The 16,750-nt window shown below is 38.8% G+C and overlaps 1 protein-coding gene across 6 annotated transcripts in view; it reads right to left on the bottom strand.

Moving 5' to 3' along the window:
* Positions 1–16,750, bottom strand: part of PDE1C (phosphodiesterase 1C) — a 482,957-nt gene that overhangs the window by 257,932 nt on the left and 208,275 nt on the right. For 2 of the 6 annotated variants that reach the window (XM_077856293.1, XM_077856296.1), the window contains one exon: positions 14,280–14,306. The exons of the other annotated variants lie outside the window; for them this stretch is intronic. In XM_077856293.1, the coding sequence (XP_077712419.1) occupies positions 14,280–14,306 (27 nt within the window). The remainder of the gene's footprint in view (positions 1–14,279; positions 14,307–16,750) is intronic. 6 annotated transcript variants of the gene reach the window in all.

Here is a 16,750-nt window from a genome sequence, read left to right as displayed (position 1 = left end):
TAGAAAATTAGGGATCCCTGGGTGGCGCAGCGGTTTAGCGCCTGCCTTTGGCCCAGGGCGCGATCCTGGAGACCCGGGATCGAATCCCACGTCGGGCTCCCGGTGCATGGAGCCTGCTTCTCCCTCTGCCTGTGTCTCTGCCTCTCTCTCTCTCTCTCTGTGTGTGACTATCATAAATAAATAAAAATTAAAAAAAAAAAAAAAAAAGAAGTTAGAAAATTAAACTCAAAGTAAGCAGAAGAAGGGAGTAAGAGCAGAAAGCAATGAAATATAAAATAGTCAACAGAAAAAGAGAGAAAAGTTAGGTTTTTAAAAAACATTAATAGAAGTAATAAACAAGTAGGAAGACTGATCAAAAATAATGAGATAAAGCACAAATTACCAATATTAGGAATGAAAGAAGGGGTATCACTGCAGATTTTGTAGACATTAAAATGATGGTAAGCAATATCATATCAATGAATATCACAACATAGATGAAATGAAAAATTTTGTGACAAACACAACTAACCAAAAATGATGCAAGAAGAAGCAGAAAATCAGAATAGCCCTACACCTATTAAGACAGTGATTATCCAAGTGTGGCTCCCCACATTAACAGCATCAGCAACACCTGGGAGCTTTCTGAAATGTAAATCCTCAGTCCCCATTCCAGATTTACAGAATCAGAATTCTGGGGGTGAGTTTCAGTAAGCTGTGTTTTAATAGACTTTCCTGGTGTTTCTGATATCATTGGAGAACTGTTTCAATACGTTCTTCCTGCAAGAAGCCCAGACCCAGGTGGCTTCACAGATGAATTCTATCAAACATATAAGAACGAAATATAAGTTGATAACGGGAGCATCTGGGTGGCTCAGTTAGTTAAGCATCTGCCTTCAGCTCAGGTCATGATCCCAGGGTCCTGAGATAGAGCCCGAAGTTGGGATCTCCATTCAACAAGGAGTCTGTTTGTCCTTCTAAAATAGAGGACAGAACAATTTCCATCATTACTCTTAAGCCCTATTCTCTTACAGAAGATGTAGGAGATTCTTTTTATCTGCCTTTGATTTTTATTTTGAAGTGGTTCTTGGTTTCTTTGGGATGGGCCATTCTGACAGACAAGTAAGTGGTCCATGGGGTCCAGGTGGCCACAGTACATGCCTTCAAGTAAAGTCTTTATCAATCATCTCCTTTCCTTTACTTTCAGCCTTTAAAGAAGTGATTGCTTACTTCTCTGTGCAGCAGCTAACTACTGCTCATGGCAGGCACACCCGCTAGGAGACCCACAGCACAGTGATCCTGCCCTACCCTTGCATACCAAAACCCACTCAGGCCTGAGCTGAGACTGGAGCTCAGATAACAAAAGTTATTAAAATCAAGTATCTGCTCATGTTACTCCTTCTAAATAAACACTCATAAAAACTTTTCATCTGGCTATTTCCTCTTATTCATCCTTAAATCTCAGATCAGGAGTTATCTGCGACAAGATTTTCTGAGCCCCCAAACTAAGCAGAGCACTCCTGCACTATCTTTCTGCACCTCTATCAAAAACTTTATATTGAAATAACGTGGCTGGGTCCCTATCTCTCTCCCATTATGTCATTAGCTCCTTGAGGGTAGAAACTACATCTTACACTTTTTATTTTTATTTTTTAATGTGTTGCAGTGCAAGGCCATCACATACTTGATAGTAAGTATGCAGTAAAGTGAAGAGTCTGGGAATGAAGTCAGACAAGCCAAAACCTACACCTGCAAATAAAACATGCTAATTGTATTTTACTCAATACTTTTGGCAGGACTCTTTTTTATCTTTTTTTACTTTTAATTATTTTAGAAAGAGAGAGAATGAAGGGGCAGAGGGAGATAGAGAATCTCTAGCAGACTCCCCACTGAGTGTATAGACCCAAGCAGGGCTTGATCCCAGGACCCTGAGATCATGACCTGAGCTGAAATCAAGAATCAGATGCTTAACCAACTGAGCCACTGGAACCCCAGCAGAACTCATTTTTAAAACTGAATACTTTTAATTTGCTCTTCGTTCCACCTCTCAGTAGTATTGTTAATGCAAACCATGTGGACCAGCTTTCATTTTACAACTTGATTTCTCCTTTTAAATCTCTGGCAGGGAGGCAGGTCCCTGCCCCCCTGACCTGTACATGGCAGGACATCTTAAAAGATAAATACAGGGACCAAGAGAATAACAGTGAGCGGTAACATCTAGAATCTTTGACTAAAACAGCTGGATTCCTTCTTTTAGGCTCTTTCTAGAGACCTGTACTTTATCTTCACAACTTTATGAATCGGCCTGAAGCACAAGGTAGACTTTCCCACTGCTGTCCACAATTTTCTGGCACTGGTCCAACTACACCTCTGACAAATAAGATCCTGAAGAATTAATCTCCTGTACAAGCAGAGTAAGTCCTTGAGGGAGGCCAAGTATTGCAGAGAGTTGGCAAGGTCTCCTTCTTCATTATGAGGAAAAGTTGCATTCTATAGACATGAATGTTTATAAGGAGGGAGGGTATTATACTAATAGCTAATATTTATTAGTCACTTACTATATGCCTAGAACTGGGTCATATACCATAGATACATTGTCTCATTTAATCCTTATCAACAACCTTAAGAGTTCAGAACTATTAGTAGCCCATACCCTGAGAATATGCATGCTTATCAGGCTGAAATATCACAAAATTAAGGAGGGGTGGAAATGAGATTTACATATAGGCTTCTAAGACCCCAAAATCCATGTTCCGAGTGTCAATGCTATGTTACCTTATTAACAGACCTCTATAATAATTATGCCTCCTACCGTATCCTACATGAACCAAAGGCAGAAGTTATTGCTATCAAGGAGGGAGAATCATCTACCCCACCAATCCAAAGACCAAAAGTACCCTTTAAATATGATTCATTTTCCATACAAGAGACTAATTTAAGGTAAATTTCTTTCTATTCAAAATAATGATACTAAATGGTATGCTATTTAAGCTATATAATGGCTTCATCTGCACCTTATCTGTCAAATCCCCAAATCATGCTCCTGGAACATATCTCTCAATACAGAGAAGTCAGCAGGAGGAAAATGCAGATGTAAAGCAAACAGGTGGAAGTATGAAGGTAGTGTGATCTAATGAGCACAAACCACAGTCATAATAAATAGTTGTATGCATGGGCCACCACCAACACCATCACTGCAACCATCACCATCACCACCATCATTGATACTATTATTCAGTACCTTTGTTCCCACCCTTCAGCAGCACTGTGACCCCTGAGGGAATGAGGCTTCTGTTTACCCATCAAACATGCACTTACCCATCAAACACTCTGCCTTACCAAAAGAGTTAATTTTCTTTCTCTCTTTTAAAAAAAATTTTTTTTACGTATTTATTCGGGAAGCAGAGAAAAAGAGAGAGCATGGGGGTGGGGGAAAGGGTCAGAGGGAGAAGGAGAGAGAAAATCCCAAGTAGACTCCTGGCTTAGCTGGGAGCCCAATACAGGGCTTGATCCCATGACCCTGAGATCATGACCTGAACTTTGGTATACGTGCTGCCGAAGTGAGCACTATCATGACCTGAACTAAAACCACGAGACGGACACTTAGCCAACTGAGGCACCCAGGTGCCCCATCTACCTTTTTCTCCTGATAATGGGTCATGAGCAAACAGTGGTGACTAGTAAATGTATTTACTGTTCCTATTATCAAAAATTCAGGACATGAGAATTAGTAAAATTACTGCAAAATTACCACAAAATTACTTGAAATGATCAATTTGGCATACTGACAGAGAATGATCGCCTACCTTACAGTCTATATTGCACACATCAGGCTCTTTTCTTAAGCTATTTGTACTAACTCTAAGAAACTCCTGATTATGATCTAAATGATAAAACACATCTTAAAGATTAAGGAACTTATTATAGCGATGTCATCCCATAAGTCCTCTGTTTGTATTTATACCAGAGGGCAACAAGACAACGGGGACAACCCCAGCTCTGGTGGCAGACCTCTGCAATGCACAAACTCAACAGTAAAAGGAGCTTGCCCTGTGACTCCAGGCAGAGCCATGTTTTCAGACCTACCGTACTGGCTACTGGACTTGTATTGACCTCAAGGGACATTTTTGTTGTCTGGTGTATAAGTAGGAATCCATTCCAATTTATATTGGGCCTTAGTTTGTAGCTACTAGTTTTTATTGAATTACTGATAATGCATGTAACAGATGGGACTTCATTTCTCAGTAAATTTGTTTTGCCTTATTGCCTCCTATGTAACAATATGTGACAATAGCAAAGTGCTTCTTTTAAAATCTGTGATTTTACGCTTTTTCAGGGCTAATAGAATACAACAGCATGTAGAACTTATGATTTCTGATTTATTTCAGAATATATTTATATAAACTAAACAATATTATCTCTTCAAAATAATTTCAAAATCTCTTCTAATGCATGATTTAAAGTACCTTAAAATTTTATTCCTTATAAAACTTAACTGCATCTAATACACTATAAAATCTTATATGTCAACTACATAAACTATGAAACAGAATTCATAAATCTTCTACATAAACAATGAACCATAGGCCAAAACAGTAACATTAATAATAATCGCTAAATACTCTTTACACTTACAAAAAGCCAGGAAGTGCACTTAATGCTTTCAATCTTTATCTCATTCAACCCTGACAACAACACTGTAACATAGGGAAGTACTATTATCACTTCTTTTGTACAGATGAAGAAAATAAGGCTTAGAGTGAGGTCCCTCAACCTTGATACCACTCACATCTTGGATCAGATAATTCTTCATTATGGTGTAGATGTTCTGTGCACTGTAGGATGCTTAACAGTATCCTTGCCTCTATCTACAAGATGCCAGTGGTATATCCCACTCTCAGATGTGACAACCAAAATTATCTCCAGACATTGCCAAATATCCTCTGATGGGGGCATCACTACCACTTTGAGAAGCTGGCTTAGAGAAATAAAGCAATGATGGTCATACATAGGAAACAGTAAAGGAAGGATTAGAAGCCAGGCATACTGATTCTATAATGCATGTTATCAACCAGAACATTCTTTGGAAAAGGCATGATGAACTATGGGTACCTTCCTGTGGAAATATCTTCCAATGACACTATACCAGACTGGGCCATTTCAAACCTTTTTTTCCTAATTAAGGGCCATGTTCTAAAAGCTATGGACTTTGGGTGGCTTGCTTGCTCCCCTGCCCCACCTACCCCAACCTTCTTTCTGTTCTGTTCTATGTGCCCCAAAAGAGAATCACCAATCACTTGTTAATGCTGATTCCATTCTTCAGTAAATAAGACACAGTCTCTGCCCTCACAGAGCTCCTAAAAAGCAGGACCTATTTTCTTCCTTCTTCCTCTCCCTTAGATGAGCGTGTGCTCAAAGTGCAGGCTCTTTGCGCAGTGGCCATTGAAGTCTGTTTTCTCTATACGGGATCATTCTGAGCACTATCCCTGTGCCAAAAATTTCCAAAGGCTTCATATATGCCATTCTGAGCTCCCAAGAATTCTAGCAAGGAAATACCATTATTTCCAAGTATTATTGGCCAAGGAGAAACTGAGGTTTGGTAGGTATGGGCACCTACCCAAACATTACAAAGGTTTCATGCCAGGACTCGGATTTCATGGATAAGCGAAGACTACAGAGATGCCTGTTCCAAAGAATGTTCTTGGCTTAATCTACTCCTCCAGCTTGCTTAAAATGTTTCCTTCAGGTCCCCTCTCCCTGACATCCCAAAGTTAAGGGAATAAACAGCATAGAGCTGAGCACAGTCCACTAGTGGAGAGACAAAGCGAAAAATTCAGGCAGTGACCTCATGAACTCCGAAAAGACATTATCTTATTAAATCAGAGGACAGAAAAATACAGAACAAGTTTTCTTTTATCTGATTCTCTTTTTACCATTTACTTTTTATGCTTAAAAAGTTACATATTCATGTATGACTGATTGTATCGTTTCAAAGTACTTTAAGTTGCTGTACCAAAATAGATGGTTTTGAAAAAAAGAAACTGGTGGTAGAGGTGAATTTTTCCCTCCTTCAATCACATTATTTAAATATACCTTGTTGCATATTTTTTAAAAAGACTTCATTAAACTTTCCTGAGAGCTTCAACTTTTGGGTTGGAGCCAAATATGAAAATTTTCAAACGTAAAATGTCCCAATGGTAAAAAGAACAATGGGCGGAGTAGGGAAATGAACTCCAAAAGATATTTCTTTTTGACCCTTTGATTTTATTCAGCTTTCAGCTGCTTCCTTTGGGAGGCTAGGGGTGGGGGTGAGGGAGTTCCAGAGCTATAAACAAATAATGAAACTACTTGAATAGAAAGAACTCAAGAAGCTTTGCCAACTCAAAGTCCTGCCTTTAAACCCTAGCCCAATCACTTCTCCGCTTTGTGACCTTGGTCAGGTTACCTATTTTCCCTAGGTTCTTCATTTGGAAACAGGATCGCTGTGAAGATTAAATAAAAGAATGCATATAAAGCATCTGACACACAGTAGATACACAATAAATTTAACCAATAGGGTGCCCTTTAGACATAGTATGTTTTGTCCAAAATCTGTATTTTGGCAATTGTCCTTTTAATATATTTCTCATGATTAGTTCATATTAGGTGAAATTAGAAATATCAAAAGCAAGGGTGATCTGATTGGTGCCCAAAGAACTATCATTATGGGGCCAGTCTATGTTACCTGCTCAGTGACCATCATGCTCATCCATAATGCTGCTTCTCTCCCATGATTCAACATAAGTCCTACAGTGCTTGCCATCATGGCAAAGGCTGTTTGGTGGCCTAGGATTTCTTGTGGAAGGACCTCAGTAGTTAGACTATTAGACTATGATTATGACTATTAGAGAATAGTCATTTTTGAGGCCAAAGGAACCAGAGAAATCTTCACATTCAACCTCAGTCTCTTCACAGATGAGGACACTGAGCCCACAAAGGAGCAATTTGGCAAAGCTAAACTAGCAACAGAATCCAAATCTGATTCTTAATTTCTTTACTCTATACCAGTGGTTCTTAACCACTGGTTAATTTTGCCCCCCAGAAGACATTTTTGATCATTACAACTAGGGGATGGGGGATTGCTACTGGCATTTAGTGAGTAGAGGCAAGGGATATTACTATTCTATGATACAAAGGATAGTCTCACAATGGAAATATCAATAGGGTCAAGCTTAAGAATTCTCATGTACACTGTTGAATCCAGCACCTCCAGATACTCCAAAAGCTGCTTCTTAGGCTTCTGCCTTTGGGTGTTGGACTTGGCCCCAATTCGGAAGCCTTCAGCAATGACTGAATCAATCAATTCTGCCTCTTTAGTGTTGAGAGCCACTGGGATTAGGAGAGATTAGAGACTTGCCTACCCAGGCAATATAGTCCGGGTTTAACTTCTGAGGCACAGTGATTATGTCCAGCATGAGTGCTACTGAAGTCTTAAAGTCACACTTAAATCTTATTAGACAATCTAAGAAAATGATTCTTAAAAACATTTTGGCAAAATACCACAGAACAGCCAAATGATGCACACCACAGTTATCAAATATTTAGATTAGTGCACTGCAAACAAATATATTTGCCATTGTACTAAAAATCTCTATAATTAATGGTCTGCATGGAGGAAAGATAAAGATTGAAGCATTGGTAATAGAGAAAAAATACTTTCAGAGTTTCTACCCAAAGCTAAAGTTCCACATTGAAAGAACTCATATAGAGAAGAAAAGCAGAGTCAATGATCCAAGCAATTACACACTTTCTGGTTCTTGACCATGCATGCCATCTGTCTTGCTGACCTCATAGGACTCCACCCTGGCCAGTGCAAGGACCAAATGAGAGTCTAGATGTGGGAGTATGTGGTGATCTGCAAAGCCATTTATAAGTATGAGTCATTTATCAATCTGAGCTTATTTATCCACAATTCCACTTGGTAATTCTGACCTTAGTTCTGGGTCAGGGTAAAAATATATAGAGGATCCCAATCTGATTCACTCATAAATTTAACCCACAGTTAACAAATACCAATACCAGGGAACATATTCTCTACTCAACAAAATCATACTGGTGCCAAGAATGACATGCACCCAACCATGTCTTGCACATGGAATTAAAGCAGCAGTAACTGGGAGAGCAAGATCACTTTTAGGTGGTAAGATCTAAGAAGCTCCACAGAAAGAAATGACATCTGAATTGCATCTTCAAGAAAAGATGGGCTTTCAACAGGTAAAAGAGAACATCTAAAATACTACAAAGATTACAATGGAGAAAGGATGATAGAAAACATAAGGCAAATATGGCAGACAGTGAAGAGTTCAGCTTGACTGGAACTTGGGATGAACAGAAGGGAGTAACAGAGACAAAGCAGGAAAGTGAGGTGGATGCAGTTGTAGAAATCCTTAAAATCCTAAACAAGAAGACAGCTTTTATTAGCCAAAAGGAAGCTAGAGGAGGTGTGTTGTTGTTGACATGGCATAATTAGAGACATTGTGGAAAAAAGTAATCAGACATGGATATGCAGAATCAGACAAAGAAACCAGAGTAAATACTATATGTTGGCAAATTGAACTTCAATAAAGAAAAAAATTCTAAAGAAACCAGAGTAAAGAGAGTGGTTAGGATAAGTCCTTCAATACTCCTTGAGAGACGGGTAATAAGACTGGAGTAAGATCAAGAGAATGAAAATAGTAAGAAGGAAAAGCCCACAACCTATCAGAGACCCATTTATCATGGGGGAAGCGGAAGAACCAAAAGTTACGGTTGAAGAAACACACACAACAGAAACTCATATGAAGTGACTCAAAAATGTTGATCCTGGGTGAGTGGGAGAATGATAGTAATTATCAGACTCCATGATGGAAGAGAAATGAAAGCTGAATCATGTCTAGTTGATCCTCTTGACTCAGAAAATGGCAGTTCAATGACAAGGTCATTAGTTCGACTAATATCTAGACAGACTCAGTGAGGAGCTACTTAACATATCTCAGCACCCTCTCTCTCCACACCTAGTTCCTAACTGCTACTACATCACCTCTCTGGCTCAAGATCCCCATACCTGTGCTCCCCCACCTTCTGCTGATATATTAGGAGGGTGACAGACTGAGTGACGGTCACAGAATAAGTGAGTGGTAGTTGCCTGATACTCTGACCTCTGACCAAGCTATCTATGCAGACCCTCCATTACCCACCTTTCTCCCCTGGATGTGTTTCCCCTGAAATTACAGTACCTGTAGGCCATTTTCCATGTTAACTGCATTGGGTATTATTCTTTGTGACTATGTTTCAGTGTCCATCTGTGATCTGTGCTCTAACCAAACCACTTTGCTGCTTTTTTTGGTGTACCTTGACCTGCCACCATTTACTGTAAAGTCACTTTGATTCAGTTGGCAATCTTGGAATATGTATTAGACATATTCTCACAGCTGATGCACATGTCCTTACTACTTTGAGAATTTAATAGTCATCACAAATATAGGAAAATATTTTTCAAAGAGCTTTATCTCTTAGAAGGCTCTCTTGTCCCTGATGTCACCACTAATACTTAGGCTCTAAGTATCAATACTACTAAGTAAGTAGTAGTATGTAAAATTGGTTACCCATAAGTATGTGAAACTATGTGCCTTGATTAATCCTATACCCCCTTCAACTTTCCCCAAAAGTTATTTGATTGTCATTTTTCATTGCATAAGAGACAACAGTCCACTGATTCTGTGATGCTGAAAGAATTTCAAAAATCACCAATGAGTCTTACTATGTCTCCAGAATGAGGAACGGGCCCAGCTCAGCAGAAGATCCACTTGCTCACTCACACAAGGATATAATTGCTTGGCAGATAGCCTTCCCAAAGGGTGAGATCCACTGGTCTTCCCCGCCCCCCCACCCCTGCCACACACACACAAATGACAATCTATTATTAACAGCAAGGTGGTGGTTCTGCTGATGACTCATTAAGCATGCTGATTCGTGACAGCAAAGGCAGACCTGACTAAGGGAATCATTTGCTGGATTTAATCAATTATTGAGCTCATCAAATGTGATTACTAAGCCACATAAAAACCCAAGTGAAAGAAGGCATTAGACACTTAAAGGAAAAAAATAACTCCTTGTTTTGCCTTGCAAAAGATAGAGGCTGCTCCATTATCTACATGTGCGATATCCACTTTGCTGTCTTCCTCCTAATATCCAGAAAATTTTTGAGACATTTGCCCCTTTGAGAGAAAACCTAAAGAATCAGCAAAACATACATTTTTAAGATAACTGAAAACATGAAGAAAACAGAGAGAAATAATTCTCAGCTATCCTATTAGACTTTAATATGCCCATACTTCCAAGGACTGTGAATAAGAAGCAATACTATAGGCTCTCTTTGTGATCTAGTGAGAGAAGAGTATATAATAACGTAAATATCTTCCCAAATGACCCAATTGTTCCCAATGACCTTCAATACATATATCTATTATAGCACTTACATTCTAATTATTTTTGTTCACATGTATCTTAACTACAAAACCACATACCTCTTCCCAGCGGCAATTTCTTGTATAGTTGACCCTTGAACAACACAAGTTTGAATTGCACAGGTCCACTCACGTACATATTTTGTTGTTGTTAAATACAGTACAATAAATGTATTTTCCCTTCCTTATGACTTTCTTACTAACATTTTCTTTTCTCTCCATTTATTTTAAGAATTTCAGTATATAAAACATATAGACAAAATATGTGTTAATTGACTATGTTATTGATAAAGCTTGTACTTAGCAGTATAAGTTATTAGTAGTTAAGTTTCTGGGGATTCAAAACAGGTGACTACCAATCTAATTTGATTATCAAAAAGCTATTTGGTCACAGAATGTCTAGATTTATAAAATGAGTAAATCAGAGATAGCCAGAACCAGAACTTCTTAACACTATCTAAACAGAGCTAAGATTTGACAATCAAGCAACCAACTAACCAACCAAGCTAGAATTAATAACCGATAAATCAACAAAAACCATTATTCTAACAAAGTTTTCACTCTTTGATGTGGCTTAAAACTCCAACTCCTGACCATTCTGACCTAAGTATTTCACCAATCCAGACATGAAAACTGGACACTTGTCTGCCGTCCAGACACTGAGGTTTGTGGAAAAGTCGTTATTTCTACCTCTGCTGACCCAATCACAGCATTTCCAGGCATACTAAAATAGGGGTGTGGGTGTACAGGGGTGTTGGAAGCACTTCTAACACAGATTCGGCTTATAACACCATCTCTGATAGCAATTCCTTTCTTTAGCAGCAGCCTGGAAGTATTAGATTACTTCTACGTATTTGTGATTATTTTGTACACAATCTGGCATTCTTTCTCAAAGATATAAACCTCTCAGAGCCAGACATGATAACTTGAAGCTGCAGCGTATTAAAAACAATTTGATGAGAATTTTAGGGGGAAGCAGGTCTCCTAGGTAATCCTCTCTAGGTGTCAAATTGCCATGTCACCACTTCAACAAATCTCTTGGAATGACTGACCTTTGTGGACAAGACTGAATCACAAGGCAAAAGGATGGTTCCCCTTAATTGTGTTGATTTAAAGCCTAATCCAATAAGGGATTCTGTGCAGGGAGAAGCTTATCTTCCACCTACTGGTGCCACTGCTAACCCAGTAAAGAGTTTTTACAACATCATTCTTTTGTTTGAAATTCTGGTCTTAGAAGAGATGAGTACATTTCCCTTAATACTAACAGTGAGATTCAGAAGAATCACTATCATAACATACTCTTGGGCTACTAAGATCTGCCTAGTACTTGATAAACTATTTTTAAAAAGATACCTAGCTCAGTTGATTTGTAATAGGATGACAATAACTTTGAAAGCCAGAGGATTTTTTTCTTTAACATGGCTTTGAAAGGTGAATAAATACATAAGTGAAATTAAATGAAGCCTCACACAAGAAGTTTAAACAAAGGTAGATTATTTTTGTATCCTGAGCTCTCTTTTCCCTCATATCCAAGGCAAACCTATGAGAGCTAAAGCTTTTTAATATAACATTTATGTCATTTAGTTTTCCTACATGAAGCCACCAGCTTTATCTAATTATTAACTGAAGCCAAATGACTACACTCAAATAATCCATTGAGTTCACACTAGTATGTCTACCCCTAATGTGAAAAAGGAACCAAGCTACCCCTAGTCTGAATGAATCATCAAATAGACAAGCATGTACTGAAACAGACCAATATCTGACAGAGGCATCAAGACATACCTAAAAGTGTCTACCACTCATCAAATGAAGTATCCACTTAATCCAAATTTACAGATCCCTGGAAAAGTTCTCAAATAAGTCATTCTGAAAAAAGGGTATAGATTCAGTAAATGAAGGTCTTAAATTCTTCAACATCTTTCCATTAAGAGACATAATCTATGTCCCCCCTTCTCTTGATTCTGAGTGGGTTCTGTGATACCTTGACCAATAAAATACAGCAGAAGTGACATTGCACCAGTTTCAGGGCCCAGGCTGTAATTAAGAGAGCAGCATCTTCCACGTCTCATCTGTTGCAACACATAGTTTAGGAAGCCAGCAATCACCCTGAGACCACCATTCAGTGAGAAGTCCAAGTTCCATGCTGGAGGATCAAAGGTATGTGTACAAAGAGAGAAAGACACAAGGAACACCAAGACTCTGCACATGTGAGTGAAGAAGCAATCTTGGAAGTAGACCCTCCATCTCAAGTAGCCACAGCTCACTCCAACTGGGTGAGGTTCAAATCACTCAGCCAAGTTCTTCCTGAATTCCTGACCTGTAACACTGTGAGCAGAATAAAATGGTTGTTTCAAGCCATGAGTTTAGGGATGGTTTCTTATCAATGAAAGATTGGTAGACATGGATGATTTCGTATGCAAATATGTATGTGATTATAAATAGAAGAGCTCAAACCAACCGCTATTAATTTGTACTTTACATGACTTCAGTGAAGCTGGTGCAAGACAGTCTATTTTTTTATTATATCGACATAATAATAAGTTCATGTAAGATATGCAAAAATATGCTTTCAAAAATAATCGACATAGTAATTTAAAACTTGTCAGGGTTGAGCCGCTCTCTTATAAAATTCCCTTTAACCTGTCTATTTATCTCTTCTTAAAATAAAATTGAAGCAACTTTGAAATATTTCATACCCAGGTTAACTACATATAAAAATGATAAATTACCTTTTACTACTGAAGACTATTATGCCCTTTAATCTGAGTGATTAATTTACATCCTGTTCAGTGGTTCACATGCAATTACTACCACGAACCCGATGAGCCTGAACAAGACAGAATTATTCAGCCATCTGTATAAACTCACTATATTTAGAAAAGTATAGGAAGCCCTAAGTTTTTATTCATCTCCTCTCAATGATGTGTGCACCTCTACACTGCATATCAAACTGTAACACTACTATTCTGGATTACTGACTTCATTTGGAAACCACAGGATAGGACTCTCTGTCATGAGATGATGCTCATTAGAAAAGGTAAGATTAAAGCATTCATCTGAAATAACATTCCTGAAACCAACCGGATTGCATTGGTGATTTTTTTATCTAATTATAATCTGTTTAATATCATAATACCAAAATCAAAGACAATCAATGAAAAGCAGACACTAGACTTTTAGACTGAACTGTATGGGCTTCTAATGCTTGGCAAACAAAAGATCTGAGCAACTCTATTTCTTTGGATGTGCTTTCCAAACTCTTCTCAATAAAATGAAGTAATGGAGGATGATAAAGGATAATATTCTACTTTAAATTACCCTTTCCATGGTTAAATTTTTAAGAAGATCATTAGTGCCCTTACAGGAATTTGTACCTATGCTTTGGGCTCGACAGCATTTTATCAAAGAATCAGGCAAATAGGAATTACAGGCAAAAGAGAATTCAAACACTAAAAGTGTACTTAAAGGTGCTTTTTGTGCTCTCATCCATAAACCTTCAACACCTGCCAGCCCAGCCCCTCTCTGGTTGAGGTTTTAGTAAAATCACTAGGCAGATATACAGTTAATAAGCCTTTTCATCCACGAGATCCACTCTTACAGGAAGGTATACACTCACGGTGCCACATTAAATGTCTGCAATCAATTTTTAATTACAGCAGCACTAGTGATCCAAAGATGAAGCAGGCAGCTTATTGAGAAGGAACCAAAAGACTGTTCATTACACTGAACATCCACCATGAGCCAGGCTTGTGAAGAGTTGCACCACAAATGACTCAACCAACCAGCTCCCCTTTCTCAGAAAGATACTCTTACCTCTGGGATGTTTTCTTATATTTCCTCCTGTAGGAAAAGAAGCATAAACACACATCAGAAAAGAATTTGTGGCAGGCAGTGAGTTAGAAAAGAGAACTTCAGCAGGGATGGGCATGAAGGGGAAAACTTTGTGGTAGGTTCTTTTTGTGAGGCTTATGAGTTTCAAAGCCCAGCTACAAGTTTTGAATCATTGTGTGATACTGTGGTCAGATGCATATAACCAGTCTTAAAAATAGCATCCCCAGAGCTCAATGCCTCTGCCTTCTTATGTTCATTCTTTCCCTTTGAGGGTACTATAGTATCTGGGTTGAGATCAGGCTTTAAAGACTGCAAGACCCAGATTCAAATCGCAGCCCTTCCACTTCTTAGGTTCATGGAGTTGGTGAGGGGTAACTGGACAGGGTCCTGTAAAGCATTTCTTTTGTCTGGCACACATTAAATGACCAATAACTGCTGGCTATTTGTTTTGTCACTATTATTACTATTACCTCCACTATATAGCACTGAAGTCCCTTTACGGACATGCCTTTTACAATGAAAATGAGTAATCATGCAGCTAAGTCATAAGATCAGACATAAGCTCTTCAGAGAAGGAAGAAGGGACGAAAGGGACAATGAGAAAGTCTAGAAGCAATAGTGGTGAGAGAAGCAGTAGGAACGTGCTAATGGCTCAGCTGTGGGCTAGTCTCCTAGAAGACTTCCCCAGGAGCAGAAGTGGCTTGAGTTCTAGAAAAAGAACTAGAGTTCTAGAGTATAGAAAACTATAGTTCTAGACTAGTGGACTAGAACTCTAGCCACTTCTACTATTTAGCCTTGGGCAAATGCCCCAGTAGGGCATACGGCTTCCTAATCTATTAAATGGAGATAACATCTGTCCTGGCTATCTCACCCAGGTCATAATGGCATTCAATGGCAAAGTGGCCATCAAGCTTCTTATCCCAATATCTCAATGGTTTTCACGTGTGTGTCATTTTTTCCACACTCTGAAGTATCTCAAAAAGAGTTTGAATAGGCTCTTTACTGGAGGAGATTCAAGGAAAGAAAGTGGTGGAAGAGGAAAATGCATCCTTCTGCTTCCCAAGTGTCTTTAGTTCCACACCTGCGTTCCCATTACAGTCACTGCGTCCAGAAAGCCAAGGCACTAATTTGCTCATAGAGCTATAAGTTACACATTTTTTAAAAGGATTTTCAAATTCAGAATCACTATGATCTGTTACAACTCTGTTCAAATAAACATATGCATAGTGGCATTGGGTGTTAAGTGAAGAAAGCAGCATGCAACATAAAACCTACAAGGTGATCTTGCCTAATATATCAAATATTTATCTAAAAGGAAACACCAGAATGAAAACCATGACTCCAGGGTAGTGGATTAATGGATCACTGCTTTTATATTTATTATTTTTACTATTATTTTATACATATATATAGTCACATATATGGACATATACATATATGAATATATAAAGATATTTGTATGTTTGAATTATACCATATATAAAGAGAGGAAGGTCAACTAACAGAGTGGGTTAAGGCCTGGGCTTTAGAACAAACTGTTCGAGTCTTGATTTTGGCACTTAGTATGAGACCAGTTATTCAAACCTTCTGAGCCTCAGTTTCTTCATCTATTAAGTGGGAATAATTGGAGAACCTCTCTCAAGACCTTATAGTAAGAAATAAACAAAACAACCCACATGAATGTCAGTTCCACAAACGCAGATTCTTTGTGTGGTTCTCCATGGTAACCTAGAGCCTAAAATGGTGCCTTGCACCCCCTCTAAAAACTGTGCCTGGACCCCATCAGCAATAACAGATCATTCTTCAGGCAGTAGCCAAAGGCAGAGGTTTCACTACAGGCATGGAGTACAGTGAGTTATCGGTATGGCCTGTGCCCTTGGCCTTTGTTAGGACTACTATCTTCTAAACTGGGCTAAGGGGGTGCCTGGGTGGCTCAGTTGGTTAAGTATTTGCTTTCAGCTCAGGTCAAGATCTTGAGCCTGGGTTCAAGCCATGCTTCAGGCTCCTTGCTCAGCAGGGAGTCTGCTTTTCAGTCTTTCTCTGCCCCTTCCCCCCACCTCCTCTCTCTACCCCTGCTCATGCTCTCACTCTTGCTCTCTTTCTCTCTTTCTCAAATAAACAAAATCTTAAAAACAAACAAACAAGAACAACAACAACAACAAAAAACCATACTGGACTAAGGAGTCTCTTAAGGTGAGATAAAAAAATAACCCTTTGAGAGTGTGCAAAGACCAAAGACAAGGGGGGTGCAGGCAGGCCAGATGGATGCCCCTGGCTTCAAACCAGAAGTCCAACTAATTCTATCTACCTTCAAAGGTCAGAAGAAGACAATCTTTGTTGTTGGCTTCCACAGAATTCTCCCAGAATTTGCCAAGAACCATACAAAGCCACTGCTGGGAGCACTGAGACAATCAAAAATGGACAAAAATAGGGAAGGCTTCCATTTTCAGCAC

This window comes from Canis aureus, chromosome 18 (genome assembly GCF_053574225.1).
Source record: "Canis aureus isolate CA01 chromosome 18, VMU_Caureus_v.1.0, whole genome shotgun sequence".
NCBI classification, from domain to species: domain Eukaryota; kingdom Metazoa; phylum Chordata; class Mammalia; order Carnivora; family Canidae; genus Canis; species Canis aureus.
Note: the sequence above shows the minus strand (reverse complement) of the source record. Positions and strands in the feature narration are given on the sequence as shown.